The following is a 22728-nucleotide window of genomic DNA, read 5'->3' as shown; positions in this document are numbered from 1 at the left end:
GCATTGTTCGTACATTGTCTTCACGTGATGAATACTTCACGTTTCGGGAGGACGGCATCGGGAAACCCGGTCTTACACCATTGCAAAAGTGCACGACTGCTATTCGTCTGTTGGCATACGGCACCACGGCGGACCTTTTTGACGAGTACCTCCACTGTGGGGAGACTACAGGCCGCGAGTGTCTGAAGAGCTTTTGTCGGGGGATAGTAGAGGCCTATGACAACACATATTTGCGCAAGCCGACAGCCACTAATTGCCAGGGTCTGATGCAGATGCACGAGAGGGCGCACGGGTTTCCCGGGATGCTCGGGAGCATCGACTGTATGCACTGGGAATGGAAGAATTGTCCGACGGCGTGGAGAGGCCAATTCACAAGTGGATACAAGGGCAGCCACCCGACGATGATCCTCGAAGCCGTCGCTGACCATCGGCTCTGGATCTGGCTTGCTTACTTCGGCGTAGCCGGGTCGAACAAAGACATCAACGTCCTCAACTCGTCCACCCTCTTCACCGACCAATGTAACGGCAACGACCCTGCCATCGAGTTCACTGCCAACAGACGCCAATATCATATGGGGTACTACTTGGCCGATGACATCTACCCACGGTGGCCAGTTTTCCTAAAGACGGTCAGCTGCCCAATTGGTGAGAAGAGGATTTTATTTGCGCAAAAGCAGGAGGCGGCACGGAAGGATGTTGAGCGGGCATTTGGGGTACTCCAATCACGGTGGGCAATTGTGAAAGGGCCGTCTCGTTTCTGGTACAAGGAAGTCATCGCCGATGTCATATATGCGTGCATAATCATGCACAACATGATAGTCGAGAGTGAAGGCGGAAGCATCACCGACTGGAATGAAGACGACCGTGCATCTAGCTCTTCCGGCACATAGACCGACGCACCCGATAGAGGGTTACCGTTAGGCTTCGAAGAGGTTCTATCTAGACAGGCCTCAATGCGCAACCAACAGGAGCATGCACAGCTCACGAGCGACATGATTGAAGAAGTGTGGGCTCGTAACCGCCGTCGCTGAGTTTGCATTTTTTTTAATTCGCATTGTAATGTATTAATTTTTATTAAATGAAATGAAGTTTTGAAATTCGTATTTTAATGTATTATTTTTTTTAAAATTCGTATGGATTTTGTAAATATTAAAAAAATGATGACGTGACGCGTCATAGGGCGCGCCTTAGGACGCCCCACTGCAGGTGGGGAGGTAGGAGAATAAAACTGTTGACGTGGCGCGCCCTATGGCGCGCCTTAGGGCGCCCCATTGCTAATGCCCTAATCACAGTGATTGGGTTTTTAATTCCCGTTAGTACTCTAAATTGGGAATGTGGGTAGACGTCAGACTGATTTATGGCCTCTAACCATTTCATCCCACTTGGAATTGGATTGCTTGTTTTCTCTCCCTCTCCAATTCTACTCTCAATAGGTTTTCGTTGTAAATGTAATGCATCATTGTTCAACACGACGACTCGGATTCCGCAGCATTAGCGCCGCCGGTGGTGATCGGAGAGACTTGCGTATTGCTGTGGCACTCATTCGGAGGAGAGATTGACGGTGCACCCATGGGTATCGTCATCACTCCTCACGCTCACCCTTCCCCCGCCCTTCGCCTCCTCCAACCTTATTCTGCCTTGTCTCCTCCGCCGTCTTATCTTCGATTACGTCACCCAATCCTCTCTCACACTCCACCATTGTTGACTCTCCATTCTGTCCCCAGCAGGTATTCAATTTTAGGCACAGGAATTTTATCCTTTTTGTTCTCATGATTTTGATTTGTTTGGGTGATTCTATGCTGAAATGTGAGTATATTGTTGCCACTGTTTGGATAAGCTGAACCATTCGATGATTGCAGTCTTTGTGTATATATCCAATTTAATTGTAACTTTGCTTATCACAAAAGGTTCGACCGTTGATGTGCAGGCTTATGCCATTTAACTTAAGGTGTTCATTGATCAACGCGGAAGTTTTTGTTAATTATGTAGCCTAATTTATCTCCTACCATGTTTAGGATTTGTTTCCCTGAAGTATTTTTTCCTTGTGATATATGTTTCCTAGTTTGACTAGAATTAGGGTTCTCTAGTTGCTTATAAATAGAGGTGCTCCCTCATTGTTAAATTATGCTTATTCTGAAATTATATAGTGAAATCCCTGGCTTGGCATCGCCCCCAGACGTAGATACACATTGTATCGAACTGGGTAAACAATTTCTTGTGTTCATTCTCTTTCATATTCGTGATTGCCTGTGTTTATTTCCCAACAGTCTTGGATCCTGTAGCAACTCAGGATGTGTATGAGGATAGTGCATGTCTTGATTCGAATTCTTCAATCCCAGTTGTTCATATAAAATCTGATACCTCAGAGACAGATGGACTTGAGTTACTAGTTGGTGGTAGCACCTATGTAGACACAATTTTGACAGCACTGCCTGTGAGTTTTTTTCTGATACATATTTCTTGGCATTTTCTAAAGTGTGAAACTATACGTTTCTGCGTATCTGATTGTTGGCTATCTTTATCTATTGGGATTATGTAGGTCTTATCAGAGGAAGAGCAGAATGCAATTGCTGCCACTCCTGCTCATCCAACTGGACTATAATGTTAGCTTTCCGCTATTCAAAATTAACTACTATTCTATTTTAGAAATTTTTACAAACAAAGAGTTTACAAACAACAAGAAAAGAAAGACGGTGTAAAGAAAAGAAAGAAAAAAAAGAAGATTGCTGAAGAAATTGAGTTAGTTTCTTCACTAAATTGATATACTTCACAAAAATATTTCATTTTCAGAAATGATATACAAGTGTAAGATTAAAGAGAAGCAACCACCTTGATATCCGTCTCAACATGAGTGATAACTAAACAAAGTACTCCCTCTGTCCCACGGTAAATGGGGCATGTCTTTTGGGCACAGGATTTTAGGTAGTGGTCAAATAAATAGAGAATGAAGTAGGAGTGTGAAAAAAGTAGAGAAAAAAATTAGGAGAGAAGATAAAGTATTGCTTTTTGCCAATAAAGGAAATGCATCAAGTTAGTTGGGACGGCCCAAAAAGGAATACAAGTCACTTACCGTGGAACAGAGGAGTAAAAAACAAGGTTATAGTAAAGAGAACTATTAGAAGATAAACCTATTATCAAAGGTAAAATCCTAGATAGTCCTCCTCAGGAAGGGAGAGACTTATTTTATTAGCTTCCTAGAAAAGGTTTTTTTCTCAGCTTCCTAGAAAAATCTTCTAAAAGAGAGACACTTCTTTTATCTACTTTAGCCTGCTAAACCCACGAAAGGAACCGACAGGCCAGACTAAAATACCTAAGTGCAATTAAAATTATGAAACAAGAAGGAAAGGCCAAGCCTATGTTTGCCCCTTCCCTTTTCCTTGCAGCACATAGACTTGTGATTAACATATTGTAATACGAACACCTTGTCTTTTCTGTCTTCTTTGGTATATCCTGGAGTATTATTGCCTAAACAGCTGACCGGATGATGCCTTTGTGTAAAACATTGTGAAGAATTTGACTTTAATGGTGCTGCAAGGTATAGTGGCACCGTGAAATCTTCTTGAGTGGAACATAAGGTTTCCACAGACTTGATCTGATCACTAAGATGCCCCTCTTTATGCTCTCTGTCTCTATTGTCGAATCAAGATGCCTTCATATGCTTCATAATCATCTAATTGTGCCAATACATACTAGCTTGTTTTATACCTGATTCTCCAGTTTCATCTAAAGAGATAACGGGGAATATTTTATCTGTGAATCCACATATTCATATTCATGTATTTACAGTTGTACAAAACTCTATCTGTGCTTGTTCTAAACTTCTAATGATGATTGCATGTTCAATTAGCTTTATATGGTAGCTGCTTGGCTGGGAATTTGGTCGAACAGCTGTGGAATTTTGCTTGGCCTGCTGCCATTGCATTGATTCATCCTAGTCTTCTTCCTGTGGCGGTCATGGGCTTCTTTGCAAAGGTATTGTTGCACACAGATAACAAAGACTTTCAATTGGAGGCAGCTGGATAACTGTACAATGATGTGATTGCTTTAACAGCTTGCAGTAATTGTTGGAGGACCTTTGGTAGGGAAGCTAATGGATCATTTTCCAAGAGTACCTGCATATAATTGTTTGACTGTTGTTCAGGTACCTTCTACTTCCTTTCCTGGAATAATGTTGAAGGTGAAACCTGTCTATAATAAATTTATTCTTTTGTTCTTCTTCTTTTAGGCAGCTGCTCAGCTGTTATCTGTTGGAATGATAATCCAAGCCCATAGAGTCAACCAAAAAGCTGCATATTCTATTCTTCTCCAACCTTGGTTTGCTGTACTCGTTATTGCTTTGGCTGTTGAAAGGCTCTCTGGGTTGGCTCTAGGGGTTGCAATGGAGCGTGATTGGGTTGTTTTGGTAACACGTTTATCTAGTTCATCAGTTCCTTTTCCATAACCACTATTTAGCCTGCTTATGCTATGCAGTATTTTTATATTGTTCGTGTAATTCTCAACAGTTGGCAGGAACAAATAGACCAATTGCTCTTGCTCAAGCAAATGCAACTTTGAGTAGAATTGATCTCATATGTGAGGTAATGACCGAAAAATATGATCCCTTTGTAATTCCTGCTTTTTGTTAGATTTTTAGTGCTTATATTCATGATTTGCAAATGCAGATTGCAGGAGCATCTTTATTTGGCATTTTCTTATCTAAATATGAACCAGTGAAATGCTTAAAACTAGGGGTGGGTCGGTACGGTATACCGTACCGACCGTGCCATACCGCATACCGTACCGGAAAGTACGGTATGACAAAATTCAATACCGATACCGTACCGAATTTTCGGTATACCGGAAATTCGGTATGATATTTTTTGATACCGTTACCATACCGTTATTACGGTACACCGTAATAACGGTATGGTAACGGTAACGGTAACGGTAACGGTATACCGAAAAAAAACCTATTGTGTCCAAAATATTTAAAATAACAATTCAAGTGTTCAACTATTTAAAAAAGCCCAAAATAATAAAACTTCATCACAATCAAATCTTGTTCATAGCATTCAAATTAATAAAACTTCAACATTCAAATCTAAAACAATTTATGAAGTCATGATCAACAACATTATCTTCATTTCTTGCAACCACATTGTCTTCATTTCTCAAAATTCCACAAAAAATCGTTGAAGATGACCCTGCATTTGATAACCTTTATTAATAGTCGAGCATAATCACAATACACAAACAACCAAACCAAAAGAAATGTATGGAGTGTAACATCCATATATCAAAACACCTAATTATTGCAACGTAAACTTGCTCCTGCAGTTATAACTCAACGGTTAATTCATATTTTCACAGATTTAAAATGCTTTTTAATTTTAAGTCTGATATTTAAATGTCAAGACAATTTATTAAAATGTCAACACAAATATGTGTTGAAATTTTAATGTGATCGTATTTACATTTTTAAGAAAATGTGGCATTTAAACGCACTCTTGTGGCTATGTGGGGTTAATGTGATTGAAAAAGTATAATCCAAAGTAAGAGGATGTCGAATATTCTTTTGTTTATCATTTCACAACTTTTATTTCGCATAATGAAATAAATATGAAGAAATTAAAATGACCCGTGCATCACACGAGAGTGACACTAGTTAGTAATTTAAATTGGACATTTATTTCTCTTTAAGAATTAAGAATGACTGATCAGTATCCTATTTATTCATCCTTCAATTTAAGTAGTATATAAAATAAGATAGCATACAATGAATTAAACACTAATTAAACGATTTGATTCATTTTCAGCTGCACATATTTTTAATTGACATTTTATGAAGTGGGACGAAGAATAAAACAAAAATTTTAATACTTAGTATATTTGGAATATGACATTACACAAAGAATCAAATACTAAATGGTGTGAGTTAATACAAATTCTTTCAAATGTGCTCTGTTGAAACATATTCCCAATATCGTATTTCCAATTTTCTTTCAGTATTATGTGCTATTGTGTTTATTATATTTAATAGGATGAGTTGATAAAAAAATAATTCAGGTTAATTTTGAATTTGTTTGAATAAATTATCATTTGAATGTTTAATTTTATTGTATTAATTGATGTATTAAATTTTTTTTAATATAATATATATAAATGTAATATATATATTACAACACATTTAATATTAATATATATAATAATCTATCGGTATACCGTGGTATACTGGTATACCGAGGATTCGGTATACCGCGGTATAGAAAAATTGATACCGTTACCGTACCGAAACACTGCGGTACGGTATCATACCGTACCGGAAACTGCGGTATACCGAAAAATTGGTATTTTCGGTATTTTTTCGGTACGGTAAGTCCGGTATTACGGTATTTCGGTATAATTTCCCACCCCTACTTAAAACTGGCAGCTAGTTTGATGATATGGTCTTTACCTGTTGTGATAATATGTGTTGGTCTTTCCCTGGTTCTTTGTTTAATAGCTTCCTTTAAATTCTTACTTTCTCTCGCACGACGTAGGTTGTTCTTACCTGGTTAACCAACAAGCTTTCTGCTGGAGTTCTGGACCGTGCCAAATGTCCACAAACTTGTTCTGCTAATTCATCAGTAGAATCCACTCCAAATACCCCAAACTTATGTAATATAATGGTTTTTATGTCTAGACATGTGTTTATATATCGTTTTTTATCTAACGGTTTATATGGTTACTAACTTTTATTTGTGTTGATTCTGGTTCTGCTTATTGTTTGAGCTAATGATACCTTTTTTTTTTGCATAGTGGCCACAAGTGTAGAAGCAATCAAGCATGGGTGGTCAGAATACATTCAGCAGCCTGTTTTGCCTGCAAGCCTTGCTTATGTGCTACTCTATTTCAATGTTCTTACTCCTGGAGGCATGATGACTGCATTTTTAACGCAACATGGTATTGTCTTGAACCTTAAACTTAAACGAATAGGTTAATGCATGATAACTGTGGTATGTCGATTTATAAATTACAAGTTCACACATGTCAAATTGATCTGGTGTCAAGTTTCAAATTATCATTATCATTATGCTTTTCTAAAAAACATCAAATCTCTTTTAAGATTTGCTTGCCGGAAAGACCCAGTACAGTTGATATTCTTTTAGCCCATGATTGTCAAATTTGCTGCTGTTCTTTTTCTTTCATTTCTGCCACTTTATTATTCCTTTTCAATTGTTCTGCTCCTGCCGCCACTCAATTTTCCCTCTCTTCCTTTCCTTTTATTTTCCCCTCCGATGCTAATTGTTCCCTCACCTCCACCCAGTCTCCTAGGTCTCCGATTCCCCCAGTACAGCCATTACTGCCAGCACCAACAGACTTTGCCCACAAACCTGCAGCCTAACTCCTTGCTCTTCACTTATATGCATGGGCCACTGATTCCTCTCCCATTAATCCCCTGACACGAACAGTCTGTCCTGCCTTTTTCCCTGACTTGTACATTTCAAGCATACGAAGGTAGGTCTGACTTGCATTCACCTGTCAGATCTTCAGTGGGGCCACTTTGAATTTGAGCATCACTGGCACGATTACGGCAGTGGTGTTCTAGTTGTAAAGTTTGAGAACTCAGCAGGGACGAGTAGAGGTGGAGGGGAGAAAAAAAAGAGAAATATAACACAATGAAAATGATAATGGAAATTGAGGTGTTTTGGACACTGTAGTCATCTAAGTAGTAATTTAATTAAAATCGACAACAAGAAATTTGTTTTGGAAACTCATTCGTAGTGATTCATGAGATATTGGGTGTTCGTACTCAAAACTACTTCCTCCATAATGATAAACCAAGTATTTATGTTGATGTAAATGTGATTGTTTCAGGTCTAAATCCTACTATTATTGGAGGGTTCACTGGACTCTGTGCACTTATGGGTGTTGCAGCAACATTCATTTCTACAAAGATGGTTGAGCGACTTGGCATGTTTAAGGTATGTTTTAAAAACCAGTTGATCCTAATCTATAGTTTTTTTTGGTAAGAGTTTATCGACTTTTTTGCTGATAATGATTATTTTCGGATTCTAGGCTGGAGCAGCTGGCCTTATTTTTCATGCTGCTCTTCTTACCCTTGCAGTTGGTGTTTACTGGAGTGGATCTGTGTCTCAGAAAATTCCAGTTGTATTCTTCTTATGTTTGATTGTGAGTCATTTTCTGCTCTCATTTTGAAATTCTAAATCACTCTTAGAGTTATCATGATAACTTGTTATGCTTTGTTCTTTGTTTGACTATTTCAATTTCTTACTACTACTCAGTCATATTATCATGATAACTTGTTATGTTTGCTCTTCATTTGACTCTTGAAATTCGACATTTTGATCCACAGGTTTTGTCTAGATTGGGGTACATGTCATATAACGTTGTCGGGGCACAGATTCTACAAACAGGGATCCCTGCATCTAAAGTGGGACAACAGAGGTGGCGGTAGCTAGTTTGTCTGAGTCGGTGATGCTAGGGGTCGCAATACTTGCTAACGACGCTTCCCATTTTGGTTATCTGGCATTGCTGTCACTTGCATCGGTGGTTGGAGCAGCTTCTTTGTACTGCAGATGGTTGAAGAGTCCCACTGATGCCCAAAGAAGACTATTTTCGTTCGAGCCATTACCTTCACAATGTAAGCAAATAGAATTTGGCTTGATTATTTGATTTAGTAAAATGTAGTTTGAATGTTTCATTGAGTGAAGCATTTGAAATTGTGTAAATGAAGGTGCAAAGGTGCAAGCAGGAAGGCGAGGAGAGGTACACTACACTTCCCCTGCTACTTTGATAATGTCTCAACCATTCTGCACAAATGATATCTCATAAATTATTTACACCTAATATCTGTAAATACATGCTAACATTTTGTAAAGATCATCACATCTTATTCTTGATGGCAAAGCCATTGACTGGTAATTCATCATCATTTTTGTTGTATATGGAAGAGATTTATTTTTGGTTGCTCATTATCGTCTATGAATAATAGCGTGTATTAATTTATACTACTATTTGATAGTATGAATCAATATTTTGTGGTACTTAATTTCGGTAGTCACATGTATGTGAATGGAAGTTGAGTGGTTTTATGTGTATCTATTGCTACGTAATCCACACCAAAATTAATGATGTACTGGACAAGTTAAGTACGATGTGAAGTACGTACAATATTATGGTAGTTTCCACTAACTTATCAAATGTACTCCAATATTATGGGAATTCAACTATCTTATCAATTGTACGCTCGAATTGTACAACACACACTATATTACTCTTCGTATGAAGACATAGTAGTACAACTCAAACGTCAACAGTTTTTAGAGCCAACTCAAATACCAATACATCTATCTTTTGCATTTTCTTCAATTTGATGAAAATTACACAATGGCCAAATTAATTTGACTTTTTCTTTAATTTGATGATAAGATTAACGGCCATCAAAATGCCTTTTTCCATCTATCAAAATCTTACTAGAGCATTAGCGATGGAAGGGTCGATCGAGAGGTCTGGAGATCGGCCCTGCATTGCGGGAAAAGAGCCAATTAAAGACCCCTCCCATATGGCCGATCTCCATTGGCCAATGATCGGCCACCCATTGCGGGCATATGGCCGATCATCGGCCCTTACATTTTATTTTTTTATTCCACATTTTCTACTATAAATACTCCATCCCATTCTTTCCATTTCTCACATCAACATTTTTATCTTCTCTGGCCGATCATCGGCCCTTACATTTTATTTTTTTATTCCATATTTTCTACTATAAATACTCCATCCCATTCTTTCCATTTCTCACATCAACATTTTTATCTTCTCTCATTTTTTATATTTTTTCCAATATTGTAATACAACAAAGATTTGCGTATTAAAGTTTTTGCATTTTAATTTAGTTAATTTGATAAGATATTAAATATAGAAGTGTAAAAAAATTAAAATAAAATAGTGATGATGTAGAAATGAAATGAGTAAGATAGGACCTTCCATTGCAGGGAGAGATATGCTATTGGGTAAAATGCTGATGTGAAAATAATAAAAAAGGACCCTTTGGATGGGCCATTCCACTGCTAATGCTCTTAGTTCAGTGAAAATCAAGAAAAAGTTCAATTAATCGAACCAATGATTCCAGGGCTACTTTCAAGAATGCAAGCACAATGGTAATGTTTAATTTTGTCCGCGTATGATTCCCTCTTTGTCCACGAATAAAAATAGGTATAGAGTGTCCAAGAAAAATAATCTCATTTTTAAAAATAAAAAAAGTTTTTCTCTCATACATTATTCAAAGTGAATATTTTTTGGAGACGGAGGGATCAAGGGAGTATATATTGGGTTGACCCCACGAAATTTAATAATGGAGTACAATTATTTTGTCTATTATCTTAATGCATGTCTCACATTTACATAAATGTCTAGGGCATCTTTTAGTCATGTCAGTTTTTTTAATTTAAATTTGCCACTTTTAGTCATGTCAATTTTTTTTAATAATTATTTTGTCTATTATCTTAATGCATGTCTCACATTTACGAAGGTCTAGGGCATCTTTTAGTCATGTCAGTTTTTTTAATTTAAATTTGCCACTTTTAGTCATGTCAATTTTGTTTTTAAATCTGCCACTTTTACTCATGTCGGTTTTTAAAATTTGCCACAAAAATTACAATACAGCCTGTCCCAAACTAAGCCCCAACTTTCAGCATTTTAAATAATTGTTGAACCCTATTTACATCCATCGCGCGCGTGTGTTTGTGTAGAACCCTATTTACATCCATCATGTGAGGGGGTGTGTGTGTGTAGAACCCTATCTGTGGAACCCTATTTACATTCATATATAGAGCAAACATTGAGCTGAGCCTCCTCACCACACACAACACTTACAATTTGCTCTTATTTTTGTGCGGTGAAGATGAAGATGAAGATGAAGGTGAAGGTGGTGACGCGGAAGCTAGTGAAACCATGCAAGGCTACTCCGCTGCATCTCGGTCGCTACAAAATCTCCCTTTTAGACCAGATCAACCCGGCTGTCAATCACACTCGAATCCTTTATTATTCATGTGATGATGGAGAATCGAAATGTATTTTGTTGGAAGAATCAATGGCTCAAATTCTGTCCAACTTCTACCTGCTAGCAGGGAGGTACAATAAGGAGAAACAACAAGTGGATTGCAACGACCAAGGCGCTCTCTTTTCGACTGCTCAAGTCGATGTGGATCTCTCTCTCACCTTGAGGAGCCACGTTGATCCTCAGCAGCTGAACCAGCTCCTCCCAGTCGACTTGGCTGCCGTCGACGGGCCCACCCATCCAATCCTCGCGGTCCAAATCAACAGGTTTCTATGCGGGGGTTTGGCCATCGCTGCATGCGTATCGCACAGGTCATACAAGCAGTGATCCATAAAACTTATATAATGGTTTAGAGTAATCCATGAGACTTATATAATGTTTTAAGGTTTCTTTATGCAACGATGTGGAATACTTCCTCCGTCCCTAAAGAATATGCACTTTGGGTTCGCCATGAGTTTTAATGCAAAATTGGTAAAGTAAGAGAGAATGTCCCACCTCATTAGAAAGAAAAGAGTTACCAAAATTGGAAAATGCATATTCTTGTGGAAATGACTAAAAAAGAAATAGTGCATATTCTTGTGAGACAAAGGGAGTATAACTTATAGGATATGATCAGTTGATAACACTTTCAACTCTTAAATTGATACTCCATCCGTCCCCAATAATTTGCCACCATTTGACCCGGCACGAGTTTTAATAAATATACTAGAAAGTAGGTTTAAAAAGTTAGTGACATGTGCGTCCTACTTTTTTTATATACTCCCTCCGTATTCAAAAAATAGAAATATTTGAAACGACAGGGGTTTTAATGCACAATTGGTAAAGTAAGAGAGATAAAAAGAAAAATGAGTAAAGTAAGAGAAAAAGTAGTGAAAGTAGAGTTAGTGGATTGTGTGGTCCATGTCCTAAAATAGAAAGATTCTAAAGTTTCTATTTTTAAGGAACGACCAAAAATGGAAATAGTTGCTATTTTTAAAAAACGGAGGGAGTATTCGTTTTATAGTAAAATGTGGGTGATAATCTAATTGTGAAATGTGACAAATTTTTAGAGACGGACGAAATGGAAATAAATGACAAATTTCAAAGACGGAGGGAGTAACTGACAACTATGTCAACACGAAGACATTTGTATGTCAACTAAATGTAGTTGACATACATGTCAACAGAAGCAGGGGTGGAGCCAAGATTTGACTTAAGGAGGGGCAAAAATATATTTCTAAACATATTTTGTAGTAATGAGAAGGGGTACTTAAAGGAGAATATAAAATAAATTTTCAAATTTAGAGAAAAATACCATTGTTATAAACTTTTGAGGAGGGGCAAATGCCCCACCAACCTTACATGTAGATCCGCCTTGAACAGAAGACATATGTATGTCAACTAAATTACATGTCAACAAAAGACATACATACGTATGTCAACTAAATTTAGTTGACATCTATAAATTAGGTAGTTGACATAGTTGTCAGCTATCAATTTAAGATACTTGTCAACCTAACATGACTCTATTGTTATATTTATATTCTTTGTTTTGTCAACAACAGGGTCGTCGATACCGCCTCCTTCTCCTTATTCTTTACGGCCTGGGCCACGACCGCACACACCACCGGAAAACTACTAATTCAACCCTATTTCGACCACCGTAGCTCCTACTTCCCTGCCGAGAATCTTCCGCCCCACGACGACGGACCTCATGAAAACATCATCACCGAGCGCTACATCTTCGACAACAAAGCCATTAAGAAACTCTGCCAGCGGCTGACGTCCGAGCCCCCTCTGTCAAGGGTGGTCGCGGTCTCTACCTTCTTGGCCCAGGCCCTCCTCCGCACAGACATCGCGCGTCGTGGGGAACCCTGAGCCGCCCTCATCGGGCAACTCATCAATATTCGAGAAAGAACTGTCCCGCCCGTGCCAAAGAACACTTTTGGCACGTGGCTTTCCAGTTCTTTCCTCGTCATAGCCGCAGAAGACACTGCGGCAGACGCTGAAGGGGAAAATTTTCTAGCCCTGGCGTCAAGAATCCGCCACGCCACGGTGCAGGGAGTCCGCGATTGCGCGCGGGTGCTCAGGGACAAAGAGTTTGGTCAGAAATTGCTGGTCGACAATTTCTTAAATGCCAACAAGAAAGCCAAGACCGACGATTGTAAGATGATATGGTTGGCAGATTTCTCGAAATTCGGTGATTACGAGCTGGATTTTGGGTTCGGAAAGTCGGATTGGATCAGCCTCCCAACGCCAACGATGGTGTTGGAGCTGAAGGATCATATAATGATGCTAAACAACATAAGCAACGACGGTATCGAAGCGTGGGTGTTTTTGCAAGAATCGGACATGCAATTTTTCCGACAGGATAAAGAGATTCTCCTACTCAGTGCAAGCAATTTGAGTGTGTTCTCAAGAATATGAGTATGATATTATGTCTTTCCGCAGTTTATGATTAAATTGATGTTTTAACAATGTATGTGTGGAGACTGTGGATGTTGAATGCAATCTATGTATTGAGAGTGTGTATGAACTGTTTTCATCCCCTTCCTCTAGCCCTCGCCCCAATCGAACGACGTCGCGAACCGGCTCTAGATCCACCCGCACCGGCTCCCTTCTTTTATTTAATTACTCCCTCCCTCCGTCCAGATTAAATATCTCATATCTGACCAGCACGGGTTTTAAGAAATTGTTTGACTTTATAAAGTAAAGTTGGTAGAAAAAGTTAGTGAGAATGTAGGGTCTACTTATCATCTATAGTAAAATTTGAGATGAGACATTTATTGGCGAACGGACAAAAAAGGAAAAATAAGACATTTAATGGCGGACGGACGGACGGAACATTTTTTTTCCATTCTAACACTCTTCCTTAAATTGAACAACCGGACTCTAATGTTCAACTTGTCATATAATCTTTTGAGGTTTGAAGATATGCACCACCTCCAGTCACAAAAGTTTTTTCAAAATTAGTCTATGTCTAGTTTTAGAAAGTTTTTCTCTCGAATGAAGTATAGTTCTCATTTAACACTAATATGTTGTACTAATTTTGTATTAAAATTTGCGTCGTCTATTGCAAAAACTATTTTTTATGGACAGAGATAGTATTATACATTGAGATATATCTTGAGTATGCAATCATTATTAACTGAGGCGTTTCTTGTAGAAAAAAGGGCTTTCCTTGTTGAAATAAGTTTATTTTTCTCATGAATCTATATTTCTGGGTATAATCTTATTTTCGGTAGAGTTACATGTATATGAATGAAAGTTGAGTCGTTCAATTATGTGTGATAATGCAATGCTATGAAGTAGTACAACATTATGGGAGTTTCACTATGTTATCAATTGTACAGCACTCACTAAATTCGAACCTCATCAAATTTGATCCTGTAGATATCAATAGATCAGCCAACTTACTCGACTTTTGGATTACTTTCCTACTAACTTATTAAATGCGTTTAATATCAACTGAAAAAAGATTAACTTTCTTTATTTTTATATCAAAAAATTTTAAAAACTTTTTCAACTGTCAAAATCTTATATAATTAAATAATACTCCTTCCGGTCTTCAACATATTTAATCAGTGCAAATTATAAAAAATTACTGTATTTGACTTTATGAAGAAAAAGTAAGTAGAAAAAAAGTTAATGTCTTATTTTTATCTATTAATTTTATAATAATTGTATGTATAATAAGTTAATAAAATGTATAATTCATTTATTAAAATAGTAAAAAAATAAAATGAAATATTTATTGAGATATAATCAAATAAGGAAATATGATATTTATTGAAGACGGGAAGTAAAGAACAAGAAAAAATTCAATTAATCGGACAAACAATTAAAGTATTCGATTTTTCTTGATATTTATTTTCTTATAACAAAAATTAAATCTTCTTTTCTCAAATTTAAATATTTAACTTTGTATTAGATAAAAAAATAAATGTCATCTTAATATAAACTTTATACAACTAATTAATAAATTAAATCATGAGAGTCAATAATTTAACATGAATTTGATATAAATGATTATCTTTCTTTATCTTTTGTATCATAAAATTGGTTATTAGTTCTTAAATTAATGCAAAATGTTCTGTTGTGTCCTGTCATTTAGAGTGTTTATTCAAAAATATCTCACCATTTAGTATTCATCGCTTTCTTTTATGGTAGGGGTGTAAAATATTTTGCAAAAGAAAAAATGATAGATTGAAATATTGACGAAGAAGATAAATTTACACTTCGATCATCTAGATGACGATGATTTATAAGATGTAGTGATTTGCAAAACTATAATTTTAGGCAATTCTATTTCATCGGTTTTAGTTTACTCGATTTTGTTCTATCATTTAGATCAATTACTCAATTTGTCCCTAAGTAATTAAAATAAAGAAAAAATAAAGTAAAAAAGAATAATAGGACAGAAATAACATTAAATTAAATAGTAGTAGTATTAACGATGGGACAGAGTGAATTCGAAAATGTATTAATGGGAAGCAAGTTAAGATCGTAAACCAGAATTTCCAACTCCGAATTGGCTACTCATGTTGTTTCTTCGTCACCTCCTAATCGGCTGCCTATTAGTCTTGGCAGCTTCTCACCAAGAATCCGGTGAGTGGACCTGCGAGCCCGACGACGAGGCCCGAATCTCCGCCCAGTTCAGGCCCGGGATCGTCACTATCGACGGCCGCGCCGACGACTGGGTCGACGTCGACGGTTTCGAGTTCCCGCTGCGCCCAGCGCTTGATCCTGATGAAGATAAACAGTACAAAGCGGGAAAAATGACCGTTAAGGTAAAACACCCATTTTCAAATTTGGGAATTGTTTGTTAACTTCCAACATACATGAACTTATTTCCTAATTAGTTGTAATTGCAGAAACTGTTTTAGATGGCAATCTATAGTTGCAATTGGAATAGATGTTTTTCCGTTTTATACATAGATGGATCTAGAACTTTTGGTGGCTGGAAATGTGACGTTTGGAAAAAATAAAAATCTTAGCATCTGAGTTCTGATTTTTGTTTGAAGTTAAATTGAAGTTGAAATTTGGAGGCCTCTAATAGTTACGAGCTTGTTGAAATAGATGGCATTGATTTACTCAACCGGTAATTTCAATGTTGACCTATACAACTTTCATGTGAAAACTATACTTCTGTTGTTGATTTTGTTACCAAAAATATTTCCATCGTCCGTCTTTGTGAATGACCATACACCACGATTCTGTTTTACAAAGTTTGCGTATCGATTTTTGGATTCCAGTTATATATGGTTGGGAATGACAAAGCACAGATAAGTTTATGGAGTATGTTTTTTTTGAGATGTGATATTTATAGGTTGATAATTGTATTTAGGCTTTGCATGATGGAGCAGATGTTTACTTCATGTTGCAAGTTGCCGGAGATTATGTATACTCCAAAGGGTGAGTTGCCTTTCTCCATTCATGATCCTACAGCGGTTTGATGTGCATTTGAGTAACTGAGTTTACTGTCCTTTTTAGAGATTCCTGTTAGCCTCGCATTGTGGCAAGAACGTTTGGAAAAGTAGTTTTGTATCCCCTGTTTTTGGTTCTGTTATTATATTCAATATGCGTTATGTTAATTTCTGCGGAAACAAAGTTCAATGGCCTTTAAAAATCCATCCAAATTCTATACAGACACATGATCTGAAACTTTTCTGTAGTTGATGTCATTTGCTAAATTTTGCTAAAAAGGAAAAAAGTCTAATATTATTATTTATTAGTACTTTATGTTGCTCTTACTTCCCTCTTAGTAATTTTGATCTAGTGATAGTGACTTATTACTGAAAACTGAGTGCCTCTTCCCATTTCTGTTGGATTATCAATCATGCAGTGATGACCATATGTGCCCATCAGTAGCCTTGATGTTTCAAGTTGGAGAGAGTGCTACTTATCATAATGTACGTTGTATAACAGTTTCATTTACCCTAAATGTTTTTTTTCTCATCTTTTATCTGACATGTGTTAATATTTTTGAAACAAGATGGGTGGATGCAAGGAATCACCCGATACATGCAACTACACGAATTGTCGTGACCATGAAGTCGACATCATGCACTTCTCTATTGGAAACTCTATTCCAGGAAGATTGTATGGTGGCAATTCCATAAATGAAGAGGGTAAAGAAGACAGGTAGAGTCAATAGCATTTCCCTTCTAATATTCTATACAAGGCCCCATTATCACTACGATAATTGACCAAAGGCTATTGCTTGATTTGTCTTTTACAGTGTAGGTCTGGTTGATATGTTTTCCTGGAATCCACACTGTCGAAACATAGATGGTAGTGGTCCTTCAGGTATATAATTTATATACACTTACATGATATCAATATTTATGTAGCATTTGGAGCTTCCAGTTACCTTCCTTCTTTTTCAAGAGCTTTGTATATATTTTCCTAATTAATCAGTTGAGCAACTTTATAGGGTTTATTTGAAGAGTCATTTGACACAAGTTTTCATTTTAATTCTCTTGACAGGAAATAGTTCTGCTGCACAGAACGACTGGAGAGGTGCATGGTGGCACAGCAGTTTTTCGACCAATACAGGTTAGTATTTCTCAAATATGCAAAGATTATATTCATTTGTTTTCTTTCAGGCCCACTTCGTGGAGTGGAAGTAACTCTGGAAAAAATGCAACGTTTTTTAGCAGTCAATTTATTGTACAAAGATAATTTTGGTTCATGCTCCCACCATTGTTGTTCATTTGTTTGTTGGCTGCTTCTCTGACTAATACTTTGATAGTACTAGTATATTATATCTAAAGTTAAGTGGTTCATATATATATATTTATATGTTTCATTAATGATTTCCCTTTAATTCCTATTTGTTTGGTTCTGCATATTACACTACATGCATATTATTTTATATCTTCTTTTGGTATTGCTTTTTACTTACTAGTTTTGAGAAAATATAAGACATTAGTTTCTTATGGTAATATAGCGAAGAAGACTGAAAACTTCAATGAAGTTTCCCTACTAAAGATGACATGTTTCTTAAACTTTAACACTGAAAACTTCAATGAAGTTTCCCCATGTTTCTTAAACTTTAACACGCATGATACGACAACTGACAGGATATATTGAGGTTGACAGTCCTTATGGATCATCTGGTCAGAAAGGCACATATTACTTTGAATTCTCTCGCCCTTTGAGAACCATGGATCTTCTTCAACGGGTTTGTCTCATCTCTCCAGTTAAATCTGTACTTCATTGTTTCATGTTACTAAAGTATTATTCAAAAGCATATCTGATTATTGGTCATAGTGCTGGTATTTATTAGAAGCAAGAGTTATGTGTTATTTGGTGCGAGTGCAGGATGCCCAATTCAGTATTGGACAGTCAAGCAAATTCTCGGCTGCACTGTGGTACCCAGGTGATGGAAATCCATGGCATGGTTCAGCTCACTATACAGTAAGCTGTGATTGGGTGGCGATGGACGTGGTTCGTGGCTATTCCACACATAAGGAAGTAGGATCTTGGGATGCAGCCAGTGCCTTTGCTTTTGTGATTTCTGTTGTTGCATTAGCCGTCTCCATCTTTGTGGGTTATTTGTTGGTTTCCAAATCAAAATCCATCGATTTTACCCCAATCGACCGCCTATGAATTCTTTCCTTCCATTTTTCTTCTGCACTCTTGATTGCCTCTCTTTTTATACTTGATCCTCATTTTTGTTCTCTCTCTCTCTCATCACATCTTCACACACAAACACACTTGCATCTACGAGACTATGAGAGTCTGTTATTCTCATTTATTTGTTAGAAGAAAACTTTGGATGCTCATCTCGATGTGTACTATTCCACAGGATTGTAAACATCTCCAATTTATGGAGATATGAATATGGTAGTTAGATTGTAAAATAACAATCCAAATTTTTGTTGTAATATGATATGGTGGTTTGAAAACCAAACTTTGGCCGCTTCTGTTAATTAGTTTATTGATTATGCATGTATGCAGTATTAGTTAAATAACAGGCTTTGAAAATCTAAAAAAAAATCAAATAGAGAGACAACAGTTAAAGTACAGACTGACAGACATCAAAACAATTTTGTTTGCAAAATTAAACTATTGTCTATACTATTAGTTTCTTCAATTTTTTATAGGCAAATAACACAAGTTAAACGTCACACGATTTGAACCGAGACCTTTGGGCGCAGACATTACCACACTACTGCAAGGCCAACTCACACCGACACGCACTATTAGTTTCTTCTTGCTTCTCAACAATTTGCTCATTTTGTACTTAATGAGGTCTAAAGATAAGGCAAAGTTATTGAACTATTACTTGCCTCCTCGTATAATAAGGGCCTAAAATAATTACTCCACATTCAAGATAATTTTCTTTGTTTACAAAGAGAGAGTTTTCAAGTTTCTATAGAATTAGAGTTGAATTGATAAAGTATAAAACTCTAAATTCTGATCATAAACATTAAATCCTAAACCTTAAACTTATATCATAACAATTGAAAAAATCTTTTTGACTTCTCTTACTTAATGATATGATTTTATTCGTAATTATATGACATTTACGTTAATTTCCTAAAACCCTAACGTAATACTCGTGCTATACACGGCCGATTAACTGAATTCTATATATATCTTAATTATAAAAATTAAGCAATATCTAAATAATTGAAATATTGTTAATGAAGAATGAGTCGTACCTTATTAGAAAAAAAAAACTCTCCATAAATGGACGTGGCCTATTTTTATATAAGGGTAGTGATAAAATGCAAACTCATATATACATTGTACAAACTCCAAACTTTTCAACATAGTGTCAATACAACGTCAAGACAATATCAACACAGTGTGAAATTTCAAAATTTTGATGCCAACACAATGTCAACACAATATCAACACGGTGTCAACCGTTGACACTGTATGCACGAGTTTATGGAGCCAATTTATTTGCATTAAAGTTGACTTTCATATTTGAAAATATCCTCTAATTACCGATTGGACAATACATTTTCAATAATACAAATACCATTCAACACTACACAATAGAGAAAACATAAACGCAGACTTAAAATCCATAAATTCACGACAAACTTTTCCGAGTCTGTAAATTGAAACAAGTGTTAAAGAGTTGATTAGTCTGAGTCATAGTAACATATCTTCGAAGTGAACCAACAATTAATTGAGAAATAGATTCATGCAAGCTTATACTATTTTTTTTAATACTCCCTTTGTCCATAAAAATATTCTTACTTTTCATTTTGGCACGTCTTACAAAAATAACTCATTTCTATTTTTGGCAGGTCTTTTCCCACTTATTAGGTGAATCCCATCTCATTTTCCACTAATAATATATCAATCACTTTTTCTTTCTACATCTATTATACTTTACCAATTTCGCATTAAAACTCTTGTCGTTCCCAAAATTCCTTTTATAGGACGGAGGGAGTATTTAGAAGTTCGAATTATTTCTTACAAATAACTCTGAAGTTGAAGGCCTCATTTTTAAAAATGACTATATATTGGCCCTCGATTTTTTTAAAAAAATGTTTTTTCCGCACAAACTTTTAACTTGGTAAATAATAATATCACGAACGGGTAGTGATATAATGAAAACCATATATCTAATACAAACTCAAAACTTTAATCCTAGCCACTAATTATTACAGATCAACGCTTATTATGTTTCCAGATTAAAGTTTCAATAACTTCTATGAATCTATCAACAAAGGGTATATTAGACACTTTCATAATACGGTGAATCATTTAATTATAGAATAATTGTGTAATCCTGATTTCGTCGTTCTCTCTCCTTCCACTATTCACGCTAATTAAACCGTTTCAATTACTCCCCCTCATTCCAACTTTTCGTCTTTTCGTCGTTCTCTCTCCTTCGTCGTTCTCTCTCCTTCGTCGTTCTCTCTCCTTCGTCGAACAACTTGCTTGAATTTTGCGGTGAAATTACGTTGATTCTTTGTTGATGTTGAATTTTGTGTTGAAATCGTGTTGATTCTATGTTGATTCTAAAATCTGTGTTAATTTTATAAAGATTTTTTGTTGAATTTGTGTTGAATCGATCGTGTTGCTTTTTTGTTGAATTCTGGAATTTGTGTTGATTTTTTGCACTGAAATTTCGTTGATTCTTTTGTTCTGCTGTTGGTGATTTTTTGCGTTGATTCTTTTGTTCTGCTGATGTTGAATATTTTTTTGAAATCGTATTGATTCTAAAATATGTGTTGATTTTTTGTAGATTTTTTGTTGAATTTGTGTTGAATCGATCGTGTTGCTTTTTTGTTGAATTCTGAAATCTGTGTTGATTTTTTGCGCTGAAATTTCGATGATTCTTCTGTTCTGCTGATGTTGAATATTTTGTTGAAATCGTATTGATTCTATGTTGATTCTAAAATCTGTGTTGATTTTTTTGTAGATTTTTTGTTGAATTTGTGTCTATTGGTTTAGTCGTGCTGAATCATTTCTGGAATGATTGAGACTGATACACAAACAACCAAATGTCAACAAAGAATTAAAAATATGGACTCGCACAACCGCTATATATATCAATATAAAATAACAAAAATGTCAATAGAATTGCAACGTAGAATCAATCGTAGCTTACAAATGTCAACATAGGATCAGCCATGTGATACGACATATCAACAAAAATTCCAATAATTTCAACACAGGTTCAACGGAAAAACAAACACAATCTGAATAACAAATTGTATTCGCAATCGACTCAACATACGGACATCTACATCCTAAGAATCGGAAAATCACAAATCTGGAAATGAAAAATCTTTAAAATATGGAAATCATGAATCACGAATGTGTCAGTCTTCAATGTATGGAAATTATGAATCACGAATGTGTCAATCTTCTACATATGGAAAACACGAATCTGGAAATGAAAAATCAAAAATCTTTTGCGGCATTAAAGATTAACCTATAATTCTCATTACCATGAAATTATCTTTATCAGCGTTAGAACCCTCCATATAATAAAAAACCATTATGACACAGAATACGCCGGAATTGATTTTATGAAATATGAGATTCAGCCGGACAATATTACGCCGGTGACGGTACAGTCATAAAATAAATTCTTGAATACAGCAGGAAAGAAATCAATTTAAGTCTTCAAAATAAAGTTCTGACATCAATTACAGTGGTGTTAAGATCCTTTTGAAGATGTGAATATTTTCGGTTTTGGAAGGTGAGAGAGAAATTAGGAACGCAAGAACCGTTCAGAAATTTAACTTACTAAAATACCCTTTGTTGACAAAATACATGCTCTTGTTGAGATGGAAATTCTACGCAATATTTACCACAGATCTGTTATAATTAATGGCTAGGATTAAAGTTTTGAGTTTGTATTAGATATATGGTTTGCATTTGATCACATCTCTATCACGAACTTTATTCGTGGTTGTTATTTCCACCAACAACGGATTCCAGCTACATGACATGAATGTTGAGTTCGTGTACATCTATAATAACGAAATTTTGAATACTGAATCGCAAACTCAACTCAGCATCCATATCATTTTAATATAGCCGGAATCCGTCGCGGTGGGAATAACAATCATATATAAAATTTGTGATATTATTTGTCAAGTTAAAAGTTCATGAGAAAAAAATATTTTTTTAAAAATCTCATGATATTAAGAGACCATATCGATTTTAAAAACATACTACTTGTACTACAATAAATTTGTGCGTAGTTAAATCCTTTAGAAATTAGG

General features: G+C 36.0%; 2 protein-coding genes and 1 pseudogene across 2 annotated transcripts; all 3 read left to right on the top strand.

Annotated features, from left to right (window-relative positions):
- Window positions 1-1569: 1569 nt before the first annotated feature.
- Window positions 1570-8988, top strand: LOC121757804 (annotated as a pseudogene).
- Window positions 8989-10732: 1744 nt separating this feature from the next.
- On the top strand, window positions 10733-13549 carry LOC121758033 (pelargonidin 3-O-(6-caffeoylglucoside) 5-O-(6-O-malonylglucoside) 4'''-malonyltransferase-like). Its single transcript, XM_042153470.1, has 2 exons — window positions 10733-11349; window positions 12583-13549. The coding sequence occupies exons 1-2, from the start codon at window positions 10883-10885 to the stop codon at window positions 12893-12895; spliced, it is 780 nt and encodes a 259-aa protein (XP_042009404.1). The 5' UTR covers window positions 10733-10882; the 3' UTR covers window positions 12896-13549.
- A 1947-nt stretch (window positions 13550-15496) lies between these two features.
- On the top strand, window positions 15497-18929 carry LOC121757996. Its single transcript, XM_042153440.1, has 8 exons — window positions 15497-15807; window positions 16365-16432; window positions 16863-16929; window positions 17013-17161; window positions 17259-17326; window positions 17507-17575; window positions 18103-18203; window positions 18344-18929. The coding sequence occupies exons 1-8, from the start codon at window positions 15559-15561 to the stop codon at window positions 18629-18631; spliced, it is 1059 nt and encodes a 352-aa protein (XP_042009374.1). The 5' UTR covers window positions 15497-15558; the 3' UTR covers window positions 18632-18929.
- The last annotated feature ends 3799 nt before the right edge of the window (window positions 18930-22728 follow it).

The sequence above is a fragment of the Salvia splendens genome, chromosome 12, assembly GCF_004379255.2.
Source record: "Salvia splendens isolate huo1 chromosome 12, SspV2, whole genome shotgun sequence".
In the NCBI taxonomy this organism is placed as follows: Eukaryota; Viridiplantae; Streptophyta; class Magnoliopsida; order Lamiales; family Lamiaceae; genus Salvia; species Salvia splendens.
This window is presented reverse-complemented; position numbering and strand designations above follow the sequence as displayed.